Source organism: Bos indicus x Bos taurus, chromosome 1 (genome assembly GCF_003369695.1).
Source record: "Bos indicus x Bos taurus breed Angus x Brahman F1 hybrid chromosome 1, Bos_hybrid_MaternalHap_v2.0, whole genome shotgun sequence".
NCBI classification, from domain to species: Eukaryota; Metazoa; Chordata; class Mammalia; order Artiodactyla; family Bovidae; genus Bos; species Bos indicus x Bos taurus.
In genome coordinates, this window is record NC_040076.1 from 82119521 (window position 1) to 82142025 (window position 22505).

The 22505-nt window shown below is 41.2% G+C and overlaps 1 protein-coding gene across 7 annotated transcripts in view; it reads right to left on the minus strand.

The window, feature by feature from the left end:
- The window catches only part of VPS8 (VPS8, CORVET complex subunit), a 295955-nt gene extending 284915 nt beyond the window's left edge, over positions 1 to 11040 (minus strand). For 4 of the 7 annotated variants that reach the window (XM_027539052.1, XM_027539061.1, XM_027539070.1 and 1 more), the window contains exons 1-3: positions 10942 to 11040; positions 1122 to 1365; positions 254 to 322 (exon numbers count right to left, since the gene is read on the minus strand). In XM_027539052.1, coding sequence (XP_027394853.1) covers positions 254 to 322; positions 1122 to 1274 — 222 coding nt within the window. In that variant the 5' untranslated portion in view covers positions 1275 to 1365; positions 10942 to 11040. Of the gene's footprint in view, positions 1 to 253; positions 323 to 1121; positions 1366 to 10941 lie in introns of those variants that run through there. The other 3 variants (XM_027539085.1, XM_027539094.1, XM_027539077.1) reach the window with 3 other exon arrangements.
- Positions 11041 to 22505: the final 11465 nt, after the last annotated feature.

A 22505-nucleotide genomic window follows, 5' to 3' on the forward strand; every position in this document is an offset into this window, starting at 1 on the left:
ATAATGGAAATACTCTTGGCATCTATGCTGTCCACTACAATAGCCACTAGCCACATGTGACATGTGATTACTTGAAGTGTGCCTTGTACAACTGAGCAAATGGATTTTTAATTTTTCTTTACCTGTAATCAGTTTAAATTGCCACATGTGACTGTTGGCTCCCTTACTAGACAATGCAGATCTGGAAACATACACAAAACCCAGAAGTATTCAAATCAAAGTGATAAAACAGCGACTGTTAATATATACCTACTTCATTTAGTATGCTTTCCAGTGTTGGAGGAGTATCAACCTGAGGAATATCGAACTCCTTATCATCAATCTAAATAGAGAAAAGAAATTAATACTCACATAATAATGCTTTTCCTCTTATAATTGGGAGGATGTTTTAATTGATTAGAACCATTATCCATTAGAAGACAAACAGACCACCAAACTCTTCTCATGGAAAGCCAACTCAATAATTCATGATATTAAGGGTTAGGTCAAACAACTACAGAACTGTTTCCTTTTCTATCCACATATTCAGAGTTTATCAAGGACAAATATGCACTGATGGCAACATCCTAACAATCCTTTCCAGAAAGCTTCTGTTGAAGGGCTTTGGTATCTGCTTTCTTAAACAAAACAGCATTTCTTACGACAAACCCTGAACTTCTAAGTCATAAGAGATATACAAAGGTCTGACACTGAATTTCCTAATTATTTCATAAATTATGGTGGTGGATGATTAGGTCAAACAACTTGTTATTAAATATTCATATCGTCACAAAAACCTATTGATATCAGATCAGTGAGAAAAAAAAAATCACTGCACAAGAATTCTAAGTCTACCGCCAGCACTATGATAGAGATATCATTTAACATAGCTGCACTTCAGTTTCTTCCCCTGTAAAAACGGAGTAGCAGAGCGTTGTGAAGCTCAAATGAGAAGATGTATTAGAGTGTTTTATAAACTATAATCAGCTATAGAAATGAAGAGTAGCATTATTTCATAAAACTGTATATAGATGCCTATTAATCTATGCAAAAATGATGAAATTAGAGTCTTTGAATTATAAAGTGCACTCTAAGCAACATTTTGGTTAAACATCATCACTTGACAAAAGCTGAATTTTTACCAGATCATTTCTGAACTCCAGTTCCTTGTCCAGATCTATATAAGAGAATTTTGAAAGTGAAGCTTCTAGACTGAAAGACTTGTTCAGTTCCTCATCAGTAGTCTTGGCACAGAGGCTCTGTTCCACATTTTCATGGTCTGGTTCATTTTCCATGTTTACTTTTAATAACTGTATTCAGTCAATCCAAGCAAGTTTTTGTTTTGTTTTTTTGGCCTCAGATCATGATGAACTGAATGATGATCTCCTTTCAAAAAAGAAAAAATATATTACTTAGATATCCTCAAATGGACATACCAAAGACTTACTGGGTCAGACTTTTGTGGAAACTGATTTCACTCAATCATCTGATTATAGACAAAGAGAAATCAATCCTAGGGTACGAGCTATGATATGGGGGGAGGGTTTTTATGGGAGCACAAAGGAGGAATATCTGACTTAGGAGTCTGGGAAGTGGCCCACCACCCAAAGTCCTAAATCTGGTGACAGTGATGACATAGGACAAGCTCAACCACTAGACCTGGTACCAACCAGATTTATGTACCTAAAAACAAGAGGGTAACTGGTGCCAAAATCTGTAGTTAACCCCTTCTTCACATTCCCAAACCTGAGCAGATCTCCAGTTCTCCGTGAAGATAAGCATACAGACCAGTTTCGTCATCAGCATCCAGACAGGGCCAGAGACCTCCAAGGGAAACTTAGTGGAGACACAGAGGGCCCACAATGGGTAGCAAGTCACTTAACAGGACACCAGCAAGTCTCAAGGTTCAGATCTATTAGAGGAGACGACACTGATGCCAGTGTAAAATAATGCCACCGCTGACTAGAGATTTCTAGAAAGAAGGCTGGATAAGGGAAGGCAGAGACAGTAAAGAAAAAGAAATGTATGCAAATTTTGTTTTTTCACAGGTCTATCAGTGTATAATGATACACTATCATATCAAAAAGAAACATAATCTGGTTTACTTTAAAAAAAACTGTCTAGAAAACAACTGTCTGCAAAATTTCTGAAAAACTAAAAATATACTCAGGAAAAAATATACATAGTTTAACCATTAAATTTGCCCTTACATGTTTTCTGTTAATAATTAGGATGTAAGTGACCAAACTTTAAAACGTTTATCGCTTAACTCTGCCTGTATACAATAAAAAAACAAAAATATGAAAATAGAAACAAGGCCACAGTAATGATTATAATAAAAGCAAAGGTAATTTTGTTTTCTAGACTAGGTGTTTTCCATGGTACCCCATGAGCACTAATTCTCAGTAGGAAGCTTTCTCAAATGATATACTACCCGCAGACAGCAGAAGGCAATGGCACCCGACTCCAGTATTCTTACCTAGGAAATCCATGGACAGGGAGCCTGGCGGGCTACAGTCTGTGGGGTCACCAAGAGTCAAAGGCATGACTGAGCAACTAAGTGCTCACATACCACCAAACTTCCCCACCAGACAAACTCCTCTTACTCTTTATTTCTTACTGAAGTGAAGGCAGGAAAAAAAGCTGACAACCACTGAGCCACTGAAAGAATTAATTTTCTTAAAGGGAGTTGACAATTAGTTGTTGTTATTGTTCTTTTAAAAATAAAATGCCCAAAACTCATGGACAATTTTATCTAATTAGGCTCATTTTTCGTAGAAGGCAATGGCACCCCACTCCAATATTCTTGCTTGGAAAATCCCATGGATGAACGAGCCTGGTAGGCTGCAGTCCATGGGGTCGCTAAGAGTCAGACACAACTGAGTGACTTCTCTTTGACTTTTCACTTTCATGCACTGGACAAGGAAATGGAAACCCACTCCAGTGTTCTTGCCTAGAGAATCCCAGGGACAGGGGAGCCTGGTGGGCTGCAGTCTATGGGGTCGCACAGAGTCGGATACAACTGAAGCGACTTAGCAGCAGCAGCAGCAGGCTCATTTTTAAGTGTTTAACGTAAATTTCACTTCCTTCGATATTTATTTTTATAATTTTTAAAAATGAATATCTACTATGCATAAGACACAGACTCATGAAGACTGATTTTCAAGAGCTGAAACCAATTTGTGTAGCTAGTACATTTGTGTATTACCAAACAGATAATTCCTTTCACGTGTCACAGAAGACAGACTCTGAGGCTCTGGCCTACAAACACATGCCATCGACTACATTCCTAGAGGACATAACTGAGGGTACTCTGTGTCTGGCAACATTTGAAAGCATCTTTCCAATCTCGGGTACTAAATGTACTTCTCCTTTTGCAATATGCCAAAGGCAGGAGCAATATTAGCCTTTATGAGCCTTCCTTCAAAGAAGACTGAATTGGCTTATGACAAATTACTTCTCAATAAAGTTCCCTCTTATTTGTACCACTTAGCAAAAATGATTTCAATTAGTCAAGGGATGCTTACAAATATGCACAAATATTCACAATCAGTGTTTCCTGAAGAAGTTAAGTTTTATTCTTATACATTTTTTAAGATAGTGGAAAAAACTACATAACAAAAACTTTAAATGACTCTATAACCTAAAACGTTTCATTCTTCACGTGTGTCCCCAAAATAACTCCAAAAGGAAAACAATTTTTTCCTGGCTCTTTTTATATCTTCTATCTGGAGTTAATAAGAGGTTCTCAAAACAGCTCAGCATCTATGAACTCTAGTAGCAGGCTGAAGAAGTTTCAAGAAATCAAGCATTCTCTGAAAAAAGAACATCACCCTGCCATGCCACCCTACTTCATTTCCAACCATCACTTCACGGACCTCCTATTAGTGTGATGTGGTGGCAAACTGGAAAGAATATAGACCAAAGAGTCAATTAAAATCGTATCTGAATCTGGACTTTACCAGTTCCTATCTATGACCTTGGTCAATCAGTCTACCCTTTCTGAGCTCCTCTATTTCTATATCTGTAAGATGAAATATTGTGGCCATTTGTGCTGCTTGCCCAGAGCATCACCTCTTGTCCTGGGGAAAGCTGTTTCAAACTATTTGCTTCCTGTGGAGGCTGTCAATAAAAAAGCCCCTAGTAACAAAGACTGCACAATACATCCAGGGTCCTTCACCAAGATGCACCAAAATGCAACTGGTAAGGAAGAGCCACTCCCGCTGTTCGTTAAACAATGAATAATAAGGCTAAGCAATATTCCCCACCTCTACCCCATCCCATTCTGCAGAAAAGGAGGTCATTTATTCAATACATATCAACACCAACTATGCATCTGTCACTGTCTCTACCAACAAAATTTACTCTCTCGGTACAAATTTCATTCTTGCTCAAGAATGAAAGCAACCTATAACCAGAAACAGAGAAGAGGAGGAAAGAGTGGACTGATATCATGCACGCCCCAGGCTCCCATCTTTTATGTATGATGTTAGCTCCGGAATAGCTTTCCAGCATTTAGGCTACATAAGCCAACAGAGTCCCCCAGTTTTTCTTTTATTTCTGGGTGGGGGTTGGGGGGGGAGTCACAATTAAGACTCCCAACTCTCAGGAATATGATTACCTACTGTGCAGAGTTACTGTGAAGAACAAATGATATAATGACTGTAAAGCATTTAGAATAATGTCTGACACAGACCAAGTATTCAAGAAATGTAAAACTGCAAGATTTCCAAATTCTTTTAAAGACCCTGAAACAAGATCTGGTACTTTTGTAAAAGTCTAGCCAGTGCTAAGTATATCCAAAGGCCACCCTACCAGAAGGCTATACTTCTTATAATAACAATAACAGCAAAGTTTCCTCATGAACTGAATCGACTTCTGGTGACTCGGACAGTAAAGAACTCACCTGCAACGCAGGAGACCTGGGTTCAATCCCTGGATGGGGAAGATCCCTTGAAGCAGGAAATGGCTACCCACTCCAATATTCTTGCCTGGAGAATTCCATGGACCTAGTACCCTAGTAACCTAGGACCCATGTAACCTAGTGGGCTACCGTCCACGGGGTCACAAGAGAGTTGGACGCCAAGTGAGTGACTAAACACAAACAAACAAAATATAAACTGAACCGTAGAGGTTAGCATCTCGAGTTGGGGAGACTACCCTGGACTATCCAGATGGGCCCAATGTAACCAAAGAGTCTTTAACAGTCTGAGAAAGCGGCAGAAGACAGTGTCCGAGAAAGAGATGTGACAACAGAAGCAGGGTCAGAGAAGTGCTGTGCTACAGGCTTTGAAGATGGAGGAAGGGTGCCAGGAGCCAAGGAATTTAGGCAGTCTCTTGAAACTGCAAGAGACAAGGAGATGGACTGTCTTCTAGAAAGGCCCTGGCCTGCCACAGTTTGATTTGGCCTAGTAAGACCAATGCTGGACTGGTGCACTATAGTACTGTAAAATAATAAATCTGTGGTTTTTTTAAGCCATGAAATTTGTGGTAATTTGTTACAGCAGAAATAGAAAATGAGTACACTAGCAAACTTCAATTGTTTCTGGCCGTATCACCAGCATTCTGAAATACCTACCCCTCCCTTGTCACTTGGTATTGCCCAAATATTTATTGAGCAAACTCTTCCAAATGCAGACTGCTGATGAAATGCTTCATACATGGTACTTGATATTACACCTAGACAGCATATTAAAAAGCAGAGACATTACTTTGCCAAAAAAGGTCCGTCAAGGCTATGGTTTTTCCAGTAGTCATGTATGGATGTGAGAGTTGGACTATAAAGAAAGCTGAGCACCAATGAATTGGTGCTTTTGAACTGTGGTGTTGGAGAAGACTCTGAGAGTCCCTGGGACTGCAAGGAGATCCAACCAGTCCATCCTAAAGGAGATCAGTCCTGGGTGTTCATTGGAAGGACTGATGCTGAAGCTGAAACTCCAATACTTTGGCCAACTGATGCGAAAAGCTGACTCATTTGTAAAGACCCTGATGCTGGGAAAGATTGAGGGCAGGAGGAGAAGGGGACGACAGAGGATGAGATGGTTGGATGGCATCACTGACTCAATGGACATGAATTTGGGTAGACTCCGGGAGTTGGTGATGGACAGGGAGGCCTGGCGTGCTGTGGTTCATGGGGTCACAACGAGTCGGACACAACTGAGCAACTGAACTGACTGACTGACTGACATTACACACTTGATGCAGAACAAAGAAATGAACTACTAGTAATTTCCTCTTGAAACACATTCTATAACTAGTTTTCACCCAACCATCCCATAATCTAGGGTTTTTATAGTTCTCAAGGGGATGCCATGCCAGAGTGTACCTTCAAACTGCACAACAGGTTACGTGAATCAGATTAATCTAACAGAGAATGTATATCACAGAATCATGATTACCCAGTATGCTGTCCATTTCTGAGGGCTAATATACTAATAATTTAATAGCTTCAACCAAAGATCGTCTGACATCCTGAGAGCTCCCAAAGCTACACCCTCTTAATTATTCCCGACCAATGAATAAAGGAGGCCCAAGGAACACCTGAGGGAAAAAAAAAAGACGTGTACCATATAAACAGCAATGACCCCATTACGACACTGGCCAACTGAGTAAGAACCCTAGAATGTGACCTATATTAAGCCAGGTTAAAGTGGAATTCTTCTAGTAGTGTTTTTTTTTTTTTTAACTTCAGCAGACATTCCCAACTGTTCAAGTTTCAGGATCTGTTTAATTTGCTGACATTCTTTTCCTCCCAAAAGTGTTATATGAGACACTTACCACATTACACTGAAATCAAATCAAGTTGGGTTTTTTCCTAATACACTATAGCCTTTGAAAGATACCACAAAATCATGACACGGAAGCAACTTTACATGCCAACTTTGTTTCTGGTCTTTCCAATCCAAGTGTTCCTTTTCTATTCGTTTTGTCTTCTTGTGGCTTGTTTTGTGAAGAAAAATGTAACAGAGAATGAACTTCTGTGAGGTTTTCTATTATCTTACTCTGGTAAATGGGCTCAATTTTAGCAGTTCCCCAATGCCTACAGGGTAAAATTCAAAAATTTAAGCCATTCCAGGCAGAAGAATAGTTCCTTTAAAACTAACCTTATTATATGTATCCAGAGTCCCTCAAGAATAGCTTCCATTTTTCCTATGTCTGCTCACACTAGCTCACATTCCCTTCCTTTTCCTTCCATTTATCTAAATTCCCTCATTCTGTCCTTCCTTCTGGGAACCTTCCCTACCTAAGCATCCTCAGAATCCAGAATGAACGTCTAGAATAGCACCTTGGCCTTCATTAGTTAACTTACCACATGACTACATCTTTTCTCCCCAGCTGTACAACAGAAATGGGACCAAGTGTCTTTGCATACTCCACACCACTGGGGTCACTAACTTGCATAGCTACACAGACATTCAGTAAGTATCTACTGATCAACACAAGAATTAGAAGACAGGAATAACTCCTGTGTTGCGAATTAAATATATCAGTTTTATTACCTGTAATTGTTAAGCTTCAGAGGATACTACTTGACTCATCGCATATAGGAATCTATGCCATAATAAGCCAAGTTATAACTGAGTTCCACTTTAATGCAATCAGGCCTGTCAACTACAGATGATCATATTCATCCTTCAGATATCAGCTAAACCCTTGCCTCCTCAAAAGTCTTTTTTTTTCCTGCTCAACTAGACTAGGTTCCCAGTTAGTAGGTACCTATAACATTGTTCTCCTTTTATTACACCTATCACATTACAATCATTTTTTTCACTGTCTGAACCTCCATTTCCTTCGCTCAACTGGAATGTGGGTTCCAAGAAAGCCAAGATCACATCTGCCCTTTTTCCATCACTGTATTCCCAGTGCCTAATTACACAGTAGCCTAATTACACCAATCCATGCATCCCCTCACCCTCCCCACAGAAACAGCCAAGCAATGCTGCATCACTGGCTTCTAGAGCCTTAAACAGCAGTTCTGGTCATTCAAAATAAAATATGGTTAGTCATTCTACTCCCCAAAAGCCCCCCACCTTGCAAGTTCCCCTCTCTGCAATTGTTTTTTTTCAATCTCTAACTTTTTTTAAATGACCATTTTGCTCATGTATGACATGACACAAACTCCATAATTTCAAATATTTTGTGCTGTTTTACATTAATTCAACCTATAGGCCAAGATGAAAATAGTGAAAATATACATTCAGGGCTTTCCAGGAGGCACTAGTGGTAAAGAATTCGCATACCAATGCAGGTGGGGTTAAGAGACGCCTGGGTCGGGATCCCCGGGCCAGGAAGATCCCCTGGAGGAGGACATGGCAACCCACTCCAGTATTTTTGCCTGGAGAATCCCATGGATAGGGGAGCCTGGCAGGCTGCAGTCCATAAGGCTGCAAAGAGTTAGACACGACTATAGTGACTAAGCATGCACATCGTACATTCATTCAATTTACAGGAATTCAACCATTATCTTAGGCAAACAGAAAGAAAAAAAAAGAAATGATTCTCATAGGACCTGGACTCTGCATACTATTCCACTCAATAACTACAAGCTTCTGAGCGTGTGTGGGGAAGGGATGGGTATCTGCTAGTCTTTCATCAGTCTCACTTCTCACATGCCTCACACACAATCCATTTCACCTGTGCTCAAAGTAACACACAGCATGCTGTTCCAACATGGAGCAAAAACTGGCTGTGACTGACTTCCTAAGAGATCATATGTCAGGCTCCTACATGACTCCTTCACAGGGTACTGCGGTGGTACTCAATTTTCAAGGTACTTTTTCAAAAGTGAAAGTCGCTCAGTCATGTCTGACTGTTTGCAACCCCATGGAAATTCTCCAGGCCAGAAGAGTGGAGTGGGTAGCCTTTCCCTTCTCCAGGGAATCTTCCCAACCCAGGGAACAAACCCAAGTCTCCCATATCACAGGCCGATTCTTTACCAGCTGAGCTACCAAGGAACCTTCTTCAAGGACCTAGGAAAAACTGAAAAAATAAGATTTCAGAAACCAGCAGTAAAGATATTATGCCACCAGTCACAGGTGATGTGGAAATAAGTCACTTTAACCTTGAACTGCAACCAGACACTTACATGTAAGACAGAAAAAAAGTCTGAAAGTGTTGTCTTTCTAATTTCATTATGCTGGTGTAGCACATAGAGCACAGGACTTGAAAACTTATACTCTGATCCATGTGAAGGTAGTTTTAATCAAGGATGATGTTATTTGTAGCTAACTGGGCATCACACTTAAGGGTACTCAGTTCACTTTACTCATGGACTTCAGAAACAGGTTTCAACCATGTAATTTTGGTGGTTCTGCCAATCAAATATCCTATCTGCTTAGCCAGAAGAATAAGCACATGACACTCTTATATCCAATCTGGCCAACCAGTGTCCTTTCCTGAAATTTATAAATATTAGAGGTAGGAGTTTCCTCTTCTCTCTGTGGTGCTTAAGGTTGGATGAAGTAACAGAAAGGCTGTTAAACAGAATGAAGATAATTCAAACATTAAGATCCATTTAAGAATAGAACAGTTTGTTCTTACAAATATGTACAGATGACACCTGAAGCTGTAGGTTAAGATGATATCTAAACTCTTGTGAAAACTATAAACATATCAAAAGTTAAATACACAAGTTCAACAGGCTTTACTTTTCATTAACATACATAACTGACATTTGATATCACAGTGGTTGAAATGTCTATAAAAGGGTGGGAAAGAGCTGAAAAGTCACCAAGATGTCCCAGTATTCTGGAAGACAGAAAACACCCATCTGCTGATACTGGTCCAGGTACAAAGGAAATGTATAAAGGATAAGCAACATACTATTCCCTTGACCCCTGGAGAAAATTTTTTCACCTATGTCTCTTTGAGATAAGAAACCCAAAAGATCAACCAGAATTTTTTCTTGTTTATCTTTATTCTGCATTCTACGGAATACACCAGCTATTACCAGAGATTTCAATATCTACTCTTAAGTTTAACCACGAGCCAACCCATATCTTACACAAACACATGTAGAGTCTCCATCCCTATTTACATCAGATACTTGAAATACACACCTGATTCGTAACTGGTCTCCTAATCGCTGATTATCTGGAGTAAAGCTGGCACCACAAGTTAACAACCACGTTTGGTTTGTTCTTTGGGGTGGCGGGAGTGTGGTACTGGACACAGCCTTCCTGACCATTCTAGGATCAACCTAATATTAGCAGGGCATGAAGGAGGCATGCCTGTTTGAAGAAGGGTCCCCAGCAGTTACTGAAAACCGGTGGCATGGATCCTCTCTTACTGACACTAATTCATCCCACCTTCTCTCCTCTGAAACACACCCAAACATTTTAGGCAACTCTGCCCTTCCCCGCCACCACCACTTCCCCCGAGTACCACACTTGGAGAACTAACCAGGACACAAAGGAACGGCCTCGAACGTTAGAGACCCACGTGTCCCCTGCTGCCCTCACTCTAGGGCACACTTCGCATCGAGAGAGAAACTGGACCGAACCTCACAGGGTGCGCACAAATCCTAAGAGGTGGACACCCCGCCTAAGCCTCGGCTCCACACTAGAGAAGCACACTCATCCCAGGCCTCGAGGGATGGACGAGCCTGCACCTGTGCCCCAGGCCCCAAAGGCAGGTTACACACCTATTTCTTCTGGGGGAGTGACTACCGGCCTCCAAGACTCACAATCTGGGTAAGCAAGTGCCCCTGCACCTCAGCCTCTCATTCTATGAAACCAACAAGTGGAAACTAACCCAGTTCCAGGCCAAACACAGGGTACTCCTCTCCGCCCCAGAACAACCCCGCCCGGCCGGTGGGCCTTGGTCCAGTTAGCCTGTCTGAAGCCGCGCCGCTGTCGGAAAGGAGCAAGGCTCAGGGACCCGGCCCGCGTTCTCTTGCCGCCCCGCGTACAGCCCCCGACCGGCGTCCCCACCCTGTTGGGCCGCTCTCCAGAGATTCCTTACCTGAGCTCTCGGCCGCGCCAGCCTAGGACCCCCGGACCACCTACGGACCACGTGACCCCGCCCCCTGCTCTAGCCTCACGCACGCGCAGTATATACCCGTTGGCCACGCTTCCGCTTTCTTCATCTCTCCCGGGTCTCTCCTGGGCGGTCCGCCACGCTACGCCACGCCCCCATTTAAAGGGCCAGAGATACATTTAGGTCAAGGAATTTAAGGGGTAATTAGAAGGAAATGGCCGGAGAAAGCAGTGGCACCCCACTCCAGTACTCTTGCTTGGAAAATCCCACGGATGGAGAAGCCTGGTAGGCTGCAGTCCATGGGGTGAGCGACTTCACTTTCACTTTTCACTTTCATGCACTGGACAAGGAAATGGCAACCCACTCCAGTGTTCTTGCCTGGAGAATCCCAGGGATGGGGGAGCCTGGTGGGCTGCTGTCTATGGGGTCGCACAGAGTCGGACACGACTGAAGTGACTTAGCAGCAGCAGCAGAAGGAAATGGCAACCCACTCCAGTATTCTTGCCTGGAGAATCCCATGGACGGAGGAGCCTGGTAGGTTATAGTCCATGCGGTCGCAGTGTCGGACACGACTTAGGGACTTCACTTCACTTTAACATATTTAGGAACTAGAGAGTGGAAACAGAGGAGGAGCGCAGATCAATAAATAATAGTCCTCGAGGTGAGAAGAGAAACCCTTCTCCAGCCCTAGTGAATTTATCTAGCATTTAAGAAAGTGAACCTATCTTCAGCCAGCCCAGAAAGGGTAATTGATTCCCAGGCTTTCAGAGTTTGCAACCAGCAAATTTTAATTTTAATCTTTTTAAAGACGAACACATAATTACTAGTTTTTTTATTTTGCCAAGTAAAGATAATTAGCAGACATACACTAAAAGTCAACTATTATTTTCTAGTTTATCATCAACATTGCTCCATAAAAATACATCTTAACACCAAAAGTATAGGAGAGATATGCTCTCAAATAAAGGAGATATCTTTAAAATGAATAAAAGCATATATTTATTTCTCTTATTACTTCTCAAGAAAGATAAACACTTTCAGGACAGACTGATTTTTAGAGCCACCACTGTAGATAACAGGGACCCCAGGATCTTATGCCTGCTAGGGCCTACAGTCAAGAAAATAGAAGGAGGGGAAAATACCAAAAAATGTTCCTGGAAGGAGATATAGAAAATATTCAGTTGGGAAGACATTTATTGAGCATCAACCAGGTTCACTATGCTTCGGGTCTTTGAAGGACTCAACAGTGGGTAAGACACCACCCTGCCCTCCGGGTACTCTTAAGAACTCAGTGTACAAAGTTACAGTACAAGGCAAGCCATTTTGAGTGCTGTAAGAAACAAGCCTTTGACTGTGTGGATCACAACAAACTTTGGAAAATTCTTCAAGAGATGGGAATACCAGACAACCTTACCTGCCTCCTGAGAAATCTGTATGCAGGTCAAGAAGCAACGGTTAGAACTGGACATGAAACAACAGACTGGTTCCAAATAGGTAAAGGAGTACGTCAAGGTTATATATTGTCACCCTGCTTATTTAACTTATATGCAGAGTATATCATGCAAAATGCTGGGCTGAATGAAGCACAAGCTGGAATCAAGATTGCCAGGAGAAATATCAATAACCACAGATATGCAGATAACACCACCCTTATGGCAGAAAGTGAAGAAAAACTAGAGTCTCTTGATGAAAGTTAAAGAGGAGAGTGAAAAAGTTAGCTTAAAACTCAACATTCAAAAAACTAAGATCATGGCATCCAGTCCCATCACTTCATGGCAAATAGAAGGGAAACAATGGAAACAGTAACAGACTTTATTTTGGGGGCTACAAAATCACTGCAGATGGTAACTGCAGCCATGAAATTAAAAGACACTTGGAAGAAAAGCTATGACCAACATAGACAGCATATTAAAAAGCAGAGACGTTACTTTGCCAACAAAGGTCCATCTAGTCAAAGCTATGGTTTTTCCAGTAGTCGTGTATGGATGTGAGAATTGGAGTATAAAGAAAGCTGAGCACTGAAGAATTGATGCTTTTGAACTGTGGTGTTGGAGAAGACTTGAGAGTCCCTTGGACTGCAAGAAGATCCAACCAGTCAGTCCTAAAGGAAATCAGTCCTGAATATTCATTGGAAGGACTGATGCTGAAGCTGAAACTCCAATACTTTGACCACCTGATGGGAAGAGCTGACTCATTTGAAAAGACCCTGATGCTGGGAAAGATTGAAGGCAAGAGAAGGGGATGACAGAGGATGAGATAGTTGGATGGCATCACTGACTCGATGGACATGAGTTTGAGCAAGCTCTGGGAGGTGGTGATGGACAGGGAAGCCTGGTGTGCTGCAGTCCATGGGGTCTCAAAGAGTCAAACATGACTGAGGGACTGAACTGAACTGAAGAAACGAGACCATCATTTCAGGATCACACCTGAGGGAAAATGGGGAACACTTCAGGGAGGATGTGCCATCTTATTAGGGCCCTGGATTTCAGTAGACAGCAGAGAGAATTCCTGGCTGAGGGAACAGTGGGATCAAAGCAGTACAAAGCTATATTAGAGACAAGCTGCTGACCTGACGTGGCTCTGGTATGGGCAGTGGCTTTCAAATTTTTTTGATCATCACTCACAGTAAGAAATAGACTTCAGTTATGACCTATTGACTGTGTGGGTATGTGTGTGTGTGTGTGTGCTTCCTGTGATATTAATTGCCTTTAGTATGTGCAATGCAACTTGGTATTTCTATCTTATTCTACTCTTTTTTATTATTCTGGTCAATAAATTGATTCATGACACTAATACATAGCAACCCATAGTTTGAAAGCACAGGTATACAGTGTGTTAGAGGTAGAAAAGGCTGGAACCAGATCCAGGAGGGCATTAATGCCAAGCTGGGGGTGGGGGGGGCAGGGGTCTGTTCTTCTGGTAAGAGCCTTTGGAGGTTCTTAAGCAGAGGAGTGGCATAATTGCAACTGTGCTGTAGAACTCTGGAGACCTGCTTTCATGTCTGAATATCACATTTTTAGAGGAAACCTATTAAATAAGAGCCTGTCTGGAGCAAGGTAAGCAGGCTAGTGAGATCAGAAACCCTGTCTGACAGAGAACAGTTTGAAGTGTTGGGCAGAGAAGAAATTGACAGAAGTGGGGGTGGGGAGCCGGGTTATGGAGGTGGGAGGTGGGGAAGATTGCTATCTGACCCTTCTGAAATATCCCTGCAGCACTTGTGGACTTACTCTGTGTAACTATAGAAAGTAAACCTGGGACCTGTGGATAGATGTAAGGAAGCAAGTCCAACTCAGGACTGTTTGAGCATGGTCCAAGCTGACATGCTATCCTTTACAGGGCTGTTGACGGTAATTATAAAAACAAAACAATTGTATACTGATTATTGAACACTTGAAAAAATCAGGAACTACAAAAAAGTAAAGCATAAATTACATTTCAGGTGGAAAAAAGAAGCATTTGTTGTTTTGGCTTATTTTCATTGGGTCTTTTACTTTGCAAATTTACATTTTTTGTATAATAGAACTACGTAGAAAATACAGTATTATATCCTGCTTTTTATTTTTTCCTCCATGCTATGTCTTTTTATTTGTTGTTTTTTAAATTTTACTGTAGTATAGTTGATTTACAGTGTTGTGTTAATTTCTTCTGTACAGCAAAGTGATTCAGTTTTACATGTGTGTGTGTGTGTGTATATATATATATATATATATTCTTTTTCATATTTTTTTCCATTAAGGTTTATCACAAGATACTGAATACCACTTCCTGTGCTATACAGTAAGACCTTGCTGTTTATCCATCCTGTAGTCTGCTAACCTCAAACTCCCAGTCCATCCCCTCTCTACCCTCCCTCCCCCTTGGCAGTCACAAGTCTCTTCTCTGTGTCTGTGAGCTTATTTCTGTTTCATAGAGAGGTTCATTTGTGTCATTTTAGACTCCCCATATAAGTGATATCGTATGTATTTGGTATCTGTATTTCCTCTTTCTGACTTACTTTGCTTAGTACAATAATCTCTAGGTCCATCCATGTTGCTGCCAATGGCCATATTTCTCAATGTTCTATCTTGAACACTATATCCTGTTATTCAAATTGTTCATAAATATTTGTAATGGCTACATAATTATGGATAATATAGTTGATGCTATTATTTTTGGACACTTAGATGGGCTTTCTTATTTTTCACTGTTAACAAGAACATTGCATTGACTATCTTTATAAGGAAACCTTTGCCCACATTTCAAAGTTATTTCCATAGGATAAAAGCCTGTAAGTGAAATTACTAATTGAAATGCTCTGAAAGCTCTTAAGTCTGTGAATACCCACTGCCAAATTTCTTTCCAGAAAGGTCAGGCCAGTTTTCATTCTAAACAGAAGTGTTCAAGGGTGCCCATCACATATACCTACCAGCATTTATTTTATCCTTTTCAAAAGCTCTGCCAGTTTGATAATGGAAGTGGCTCTAATTTTAATCTGTATTGGATTACTGGTGGGTGGAATATCTTTATATATTTATCAACGCTTTATAGTTATTCTGGGAATGCAATTTCACTGCCTCTGTTTGGATTTGTGATTGGCAAATAGCACTAAGTGAATTGTTGCAGGCGTATGAGGAAAAAAACACAGAGGGATTTAAAAAATAAATGATGTGGTCACAACGAGTTATAGCCAAATTATATTGTGGTGTACCATACAAACAGAGGTTAGTGGGAGAATTGACTCATCATGAGGTATGTGGTTAAATAGGTCTGTGCTATTGCAGTCAGTAAAATATTTATGTTGTGAGGGGCAATTTGGTTTCAGCAAAATACCATTCCTTATATTAAATCAACATTGTAAATTTTAATTTCCCCATTTTGTAGTTTTGTTTGTATTTAATTTATAAATTTGTTTTGGTTTTATAGATGCATAAAATCCATAAAAATTAATCTTTTCCTTAGTTTCAAGTTTGCATATATACACATAGATATATATGTGTATGCAACATCATAAAAAATAATTTAAGCCAATTCTAGAGGTCCATGAGACTCTTTTTCCCCTACAAGGACACTGAACATTACTTACGTTTGAGAAACATTGGTATTAGAGGTTTCTTAAAATTTCATGTGTAATTATGTAAACATAGGCATTGGGATTTTTTAACAAAAGTAAAAGGTAAAAGTGGAATCAGCTTAGATATTTTATATTTAGAATTTTTCTATACAGAATATTGTTATGATTTCCTTGCCTTTGAAAAAAGCACCAAAAGCTATACTATGTTTAGAGTTCAGAGAGTATGTTTTCGCTTAAAAGGTACTATTCATCAAAGTTAACCTGTACAGGTCATTAAGATCTAGACCGAAGAATGTTTGGATTTATTAAACTTGTCTTTTTAAGTAAGACAAAACAACTGAGCATATAGCAATTAAAATGGAAGTTCTGTGAAGTGGTCTTAAGAGAAATTAAATTCATGAGAAAAAAAAAGTCCCACACATGATGTAGGAGCCTTGGAGCATGGAAATGAGTGAGGGTGAGTTGCAGTGATGGCCAGGAGCTAGAAGGGGAGCACCACCCAAGGGATGCTTCAGGAGGATGATGGCCTGATACCCAACCCGACTCATCCAGCTCTCCCCAGGCAGGGAGGATGGAAAGCATGATCCAGACATTGCTATCAGCATTACATCGAGAGTAAGCAACATCTATCCTGAAACGAAAAAAGTCTGAGACCTGGGAACGAGAGGAAGAGGCTAAGAGGTAGATAGCTGTACCACTTTTCTTTGCTCACAATCACAACATAAATTGGTCTCTTTTCCTTTTTAAAAAAGGAACCTGGTGTACAGGCCAAACCACCCAAGACAGCTGGAGAGAAGTGAAATTGGTTGTCTGTAAGGAACTCAAGCTGGTCCAGATGCCATTCTCAGGTTCCGTCTGCCTGGAACCCTCTTCCTCTCAAGTTAACTACGTGGCTCACTCCCTCACCTTCCTTGGGACTTTGTTCAAATGCCACTGTGTTAGGGCAACAAAAGCAAAGCAGATGGGGGTGGAGTACTCTCCTCCATCCAGGACTCAGAGGCTCAGGTTCTTCCCATCTGGTGACACGCACAGTTGAACACATGCCTCTAAGTTCTCTGAGGAAGGCGGATAGAAGAGGCTTACCAACTCTGAACTGCCTTGGCCTGAAAATATGTATCCCTTCTGCTCGTAGTCCACTGGCCAACACCAGCCACCTGGCTCTGCTTTGCTGCAGTGGAAGCCAGGAAGTATAGGGGAGCACTCAGAATATCTGGGGTGGGGCACATTTGACTCTCACACAGGCCACCTTCTTTCCCCCAGGACTCCCTCACCACCCATTCAGACTTTATTTTCTTCCATAGTACTTATCATCCTCCAAAATGCCATTTATTCTACTTACTTATTGGTTAAGTTTCTGTCTTCCCCACTAGTACATAAACACCATCAAAGGAGAGGCTCTGTTTCACGTATTTTTTCAACCTAAGCATCTAGAACAGTACTTGGCAAATGGTAAGAGCTCCATAATTGCTTATTAAATAAGTAAATGAATTCTGCAATAACAGTTTGTATTTGTGTATGGAGGGGGTATCGCATACACTGACCTGAGGATGCTTCTAAGAAATAAATAACCCCCCTTAGGCATACACAAGCACGTACTGAGTGCTTGAGCCTACTATGTGCTAGGCACCATGCTTGGTGCCAGAAACAAAGATATCAGAAATACTCCCTGATCTTCCCTAGGCAGAAGAAACAATTAAAATGTAATATTTATTAAGACCCATAATAAAAAATAAATTATGAGAGCTCAAAAAGCCAAATTCTTCTAACCTTTAGTGAGAATAAAATTTTATATCCAAGTATTACTAGAATGGCAATGAAAAAAAGAATGAGAGTGGGAGGTGGGTAGGGAACTCAGGAACCATAAATTGCTCCCCAAAGTCATAAAGGAAGTAAGATATGTAATTCTCTATCATTTTGTATTCTTGACAACAGTTGCCTTTCCCTTTTCATTCACCCATTCATTCTAGGGCCTTCCCACATCCTCTTTCTCTTCAGCCTTAGAGTACAGAGCAGCCCACGTGCACTTAGTTGAGAAAAACCTGGAAGATCTCACTATTTTAAAATATCTCTTTCTGATAAACCCACAATTTCAGAAATACCATCATTTGAAAACGAAAAGTATTTTGTCTTCCAGCTCCACCCATGCCACTCCTCCTATACTCCTGCAAGCAAATAAGCACACACTTGTCAGACTCCTGATGGAAGAAGTGGCATCACAGGAGCCCTGCTGGAATTCAATAGCAAAAAGAGAGTGAAGAGGGAAGTCTGGGGCTGGGATCTGTTCTATTAAGATGGTCATAGGAAGGCGCTGAAGACATGAACTGGGCATCAGACAAGGGAAAGAGCGAGAAAAGAGTAGATAAGATGCAGAAACAAACAGGCATCAAATGCAAATTTCACCTATTTCACCATTTTGCTTGGGATAGCCTTGCTTACACTAAAAGGACACATACCTCTTTGACACAAAAAAGGAAGAGTTGGGCTCTGCTGAAAATGAAAGAAAATTCAAAATAATAGTAATGTTCCACTGTGTCAGGCCCCAGACTCTATGTATGTCATTTCTCCTCATGGGGGTCCTCAGTTCCCAAGTCTATATCCCGGTCCAAGTTGTGTTCTCAAACCATCAAACCACCTTCTGACTGTCAAGGGAGAGAAAAGGAAAGGAGAATGTATGTAAGTTATCTATTGTTGTATAACTACTCCAAAAATTAGAGGCATAAGACAGCAACATGTATCATCTCATCATTTCAGGAATCCAGGCATGGCTTAGCCAGGCCTTTTGGCTCAGGGTCTCTCACAAGTTTGCCACCAAGGTGTTAGCTCAGTCTGTGAATCTCAAGGCTCAAATTGGGAAGTATCAGCTTCCAATCTCCCTCGCATGGTTATTGGCAGGATTCGCTTCCCTGCAGGCCATCGGACTGAAGGCCTTAGTTCCCTGTCATGTGGGCTTCTCCACCCACAATATGGCAGTTTGTTTTAGTTGAGTAAGCATGCAAGAAGACACATCAAGAATGTGAGCAAGATGGAAGTCACAGTCTTTTGTAAGCTGATCTTAGAAGTGACTTCCCATCATTTTTTGCTACATTCTATTTCTTAGAAACACTGCTCCAGCCCACACCCAAGGGGAGGGAATTACTCAAGAATGTGACATCCAGGAAGTAGGATCACTGGGAACTGTTTTAGAAACTGCCAGCAAAGAAGGTTATGCCCATTTCCTTCAAAGACTCTTTCTTAGACTTGCCTATACCAGTCCCACCCACATCTAGCTGCAAGGGAGCCTGGGAAATATAGTCTTTATTCTGGATGACTATCAGCCAAGCCAAAACTTAGGGACTCAGTCCTGAAGAGGAATTATAGGATTCTGGAGAGTAGAAACTCGGTTGTTCTGTGTGCCAGTCCCAGGCATGAAGGAGGAAGAGGAGCAATATGGTTGGGTAGAGTTGTAGAATCTGAGTTCAGATCCTGCCTCTGTATGCCCATGCTGAATGGATTATTTAGCCTCACTTAATCTCACTGATATTCTCAGACTAAATGAATGTGAGCATCTTACACTTGGTAGGTTCTCAATAATGTCCACTAGATCTGTTTCAGAGGTAGCTTAATACCCCAGAAACTTTTAGACCAGGCTCTGACACCCAACCAGCTTGCTGTGTGACTCCATGCCAGTCACCTAACCTCTTTGCACACCAGTTTTCTGTTGGTAGAAGGGAGTACAAATATCAACCTTACATATATTATCAGGTTGTTATAAAGATAACATGTGAATGTTTCGATTTTTTTTTTAATTCAAAATGCCATGCAAACTTACTGTGGCATTAGTGGCCACCAGGTGGCAGTGGGAGGAACGGGCTTGGGTTATGGCCCACGGCCACCAGATGGTGCTGGCATTCAGCGGATAGTACCCTGGCTTTGCTGGGAGACTGCAAGAGAACCGAAGGGCTCTTGAAGACGGCCAGTGCAACCCCTCATCCTACAGATGAGAGAAATAAGGCAAGGGGAGGGTGTGGGGAGGATGTCACACAGCAGTGGGGGCTGGAGCCCTGCTTTCCCAACTCTAGTGTTATCAGGGCTAAAGATGGCTCTTATCCATACACAGAATGAGGTTCTCACTTTCTCTCTGGAGATCAAGTTGTTCACTGTCTTGTTCATGGATTTACCAAATTTTAAAAGCCTAGAAAATGTCCACATATGGCATCTGTCTCACTGGCTGTGTAGTACAGTGGTTAAGAACATGATTTTGGCTTCAGATGGACCTCAATGTATATCTGTATAGCAGGCTCCTTACTGCAAAGTTAAGATAATTCTACCTGATAGGGTCGGTGTGAAGTTAGATGAAGCATGTGAAAATAAGAGGTATCACTAATTTCTACACACTTATCTAAGCAGTTTATGTGTATTTAATTTATCTAATTCTCACCATAGCTTTATGTGGTATCTACTATTATTAAGTTCCTTTTATAGAGGAAGAAACTGAAGCATAGAGAAGTTGTAACTTGCCCATACTCATAGCTGTAGGTAGAGGATTTAAATCTGTCTCCGGAGCCCATGCTCTTAACCATATTTATTACTAATTGTTTGGCAGAGAGTAAATGCCCAATGAGTGACAGATATGGATACACAGGGGCCAACCTGAAGATTTACAGCTGGAGGGACAAGGGTTTGGAATGAATGGTATAACCACAATGCACCTACACTTTCAGAGTGGAGAGAACAGCACGTAGTTGGAAGAAGAATGTTAAGTATCCAAGCTACTAAAACAAAGATAACTAACAATACTTTTTTAAAAGATTACTGAAACACAGCACTTGGACTTTAGACTTTAGAGACAAAGAGAATAGGATCTGACTTTTGATCCTGCCTCCTGCTTGGACCTTGGGCAAGTTTAACATCTTGTTTCCTCATCTAAAACTTGAAGCTAATACTCTTACCTTACAGAATTTTAACACTGTGAGTGTTAAAAAACCATTGTGGTTGAAATGCACATTTTAAAAATGTACACATTAGAGCAAACATTTGATTATTATAGTTCAGTTCAGTTCAGTCTCTCAGTCGTGTCCGACTCTTTGTGACCCTATGAATTGCAGCATGCCAGGCCTCCCTGTCCATCACCAACTCCCGGAGTTTACTCAGACTCACATCCATCGAGTCAGTGATGCCATCCAGACATCTCATCCTCTGTCATCCCCTTCTCCTCCTGCCCCCAATCCCTCCCAGCATCAGAGTCTTTTCCAATGAGTCAACTCTTCGCATGAGGTGGCCAAAGTACTGGAGTTTCAGCTTTAGCATCATTCCTTCCAAAGAAATCCCAGGACTGATCTCCTTTAGAATGGACTGGTTGGATCTCCTTGCAGTCCAAGGGACTCTGAAGAGTCTTCTCCAACACCACAGTTCAAAAGCATCAATTCTTCGGCACTCAACTTTCTTCACAGTCCAACTTTCACACCCATACATGACCACTGGAAAAACCATAGCCTTGACTAGACGAACCTTTGTTGGCAAAGTAATGTCTCTGCTTTTGAATATGCTGTCTAGGTTGGTCATAACTTTCCTTCCAAGGAGTAAGCGTCTTTTAATTTCATGGCTGCAATCACCATCTGCAGTGATTTTGGAGCCCAAAAAAATAAAGTCTGACACTGTTTCCACTGTTTCCCCATCTATTTATTTCCCATTAAGTGATGGGACCAGATGGTATGACCTTCGTTTTCTGAATGTTGAGCTGTAAGCCAACTTTTTCACTCTCCTCCTTCACTTTCATCAAGAGGCTTTTTAGTTCCTCTTCACTTTCTGCCATAAGGGTGGTGTCATCTGCATATCTGAGATTATTGATATTTCTCCCGGCAATCTTGATTTCAGCTTGTACTTCTTCCAGCCCAGCGTTTCTCATGATGTACTCTGCATAGAAGTTAAATAAGCAGGGTGACAATATACAGCCTTGACATACTCCTTTTCCTATTTGGAACCAGTCTTTGTTCCATGTCCAGTTCTAACTGTTGCTTCCTGACCTGCATACAGGTTTCTCAAGAGGCAGGTCAGGTGGTCTGGTATTTCCATCTCTTTCAGAATTTTCCGCAGTTTATTGTGATCCACACAGTTATTATTCCACAAAAACATATTTATCTGGTTGAAAGCAATTCAAGATGTTAAGATATTGTTCCTCCCTTCAAGGAACTTATATAAGAAAAGTGATGGATGTACATACCACTTGGTAGGGGGTGTCTTAGGAGAGCTGAAACACGCAGTGGGAATTAGAAGAGGGCAAGGTATTTTTCTAGCAGTGATAACTGGAGACATTTTCATGGCCATGATATTTAAGATTAGCCTTGAAGGATGCAAAGAAGGTAAGGAGAATATTCCATAAGCTTTACTGGCAAAGGTAAAGGGGCCAGAAAGAGACTATTTGTTTGGAGGCGGTCCACAGTAGAAATGTGAGTCAGGCTATAGAGTGTGGCAACAGAAAAGGAAGGGAATTTCTGGTTAGACTTGGCATATTAAACATATG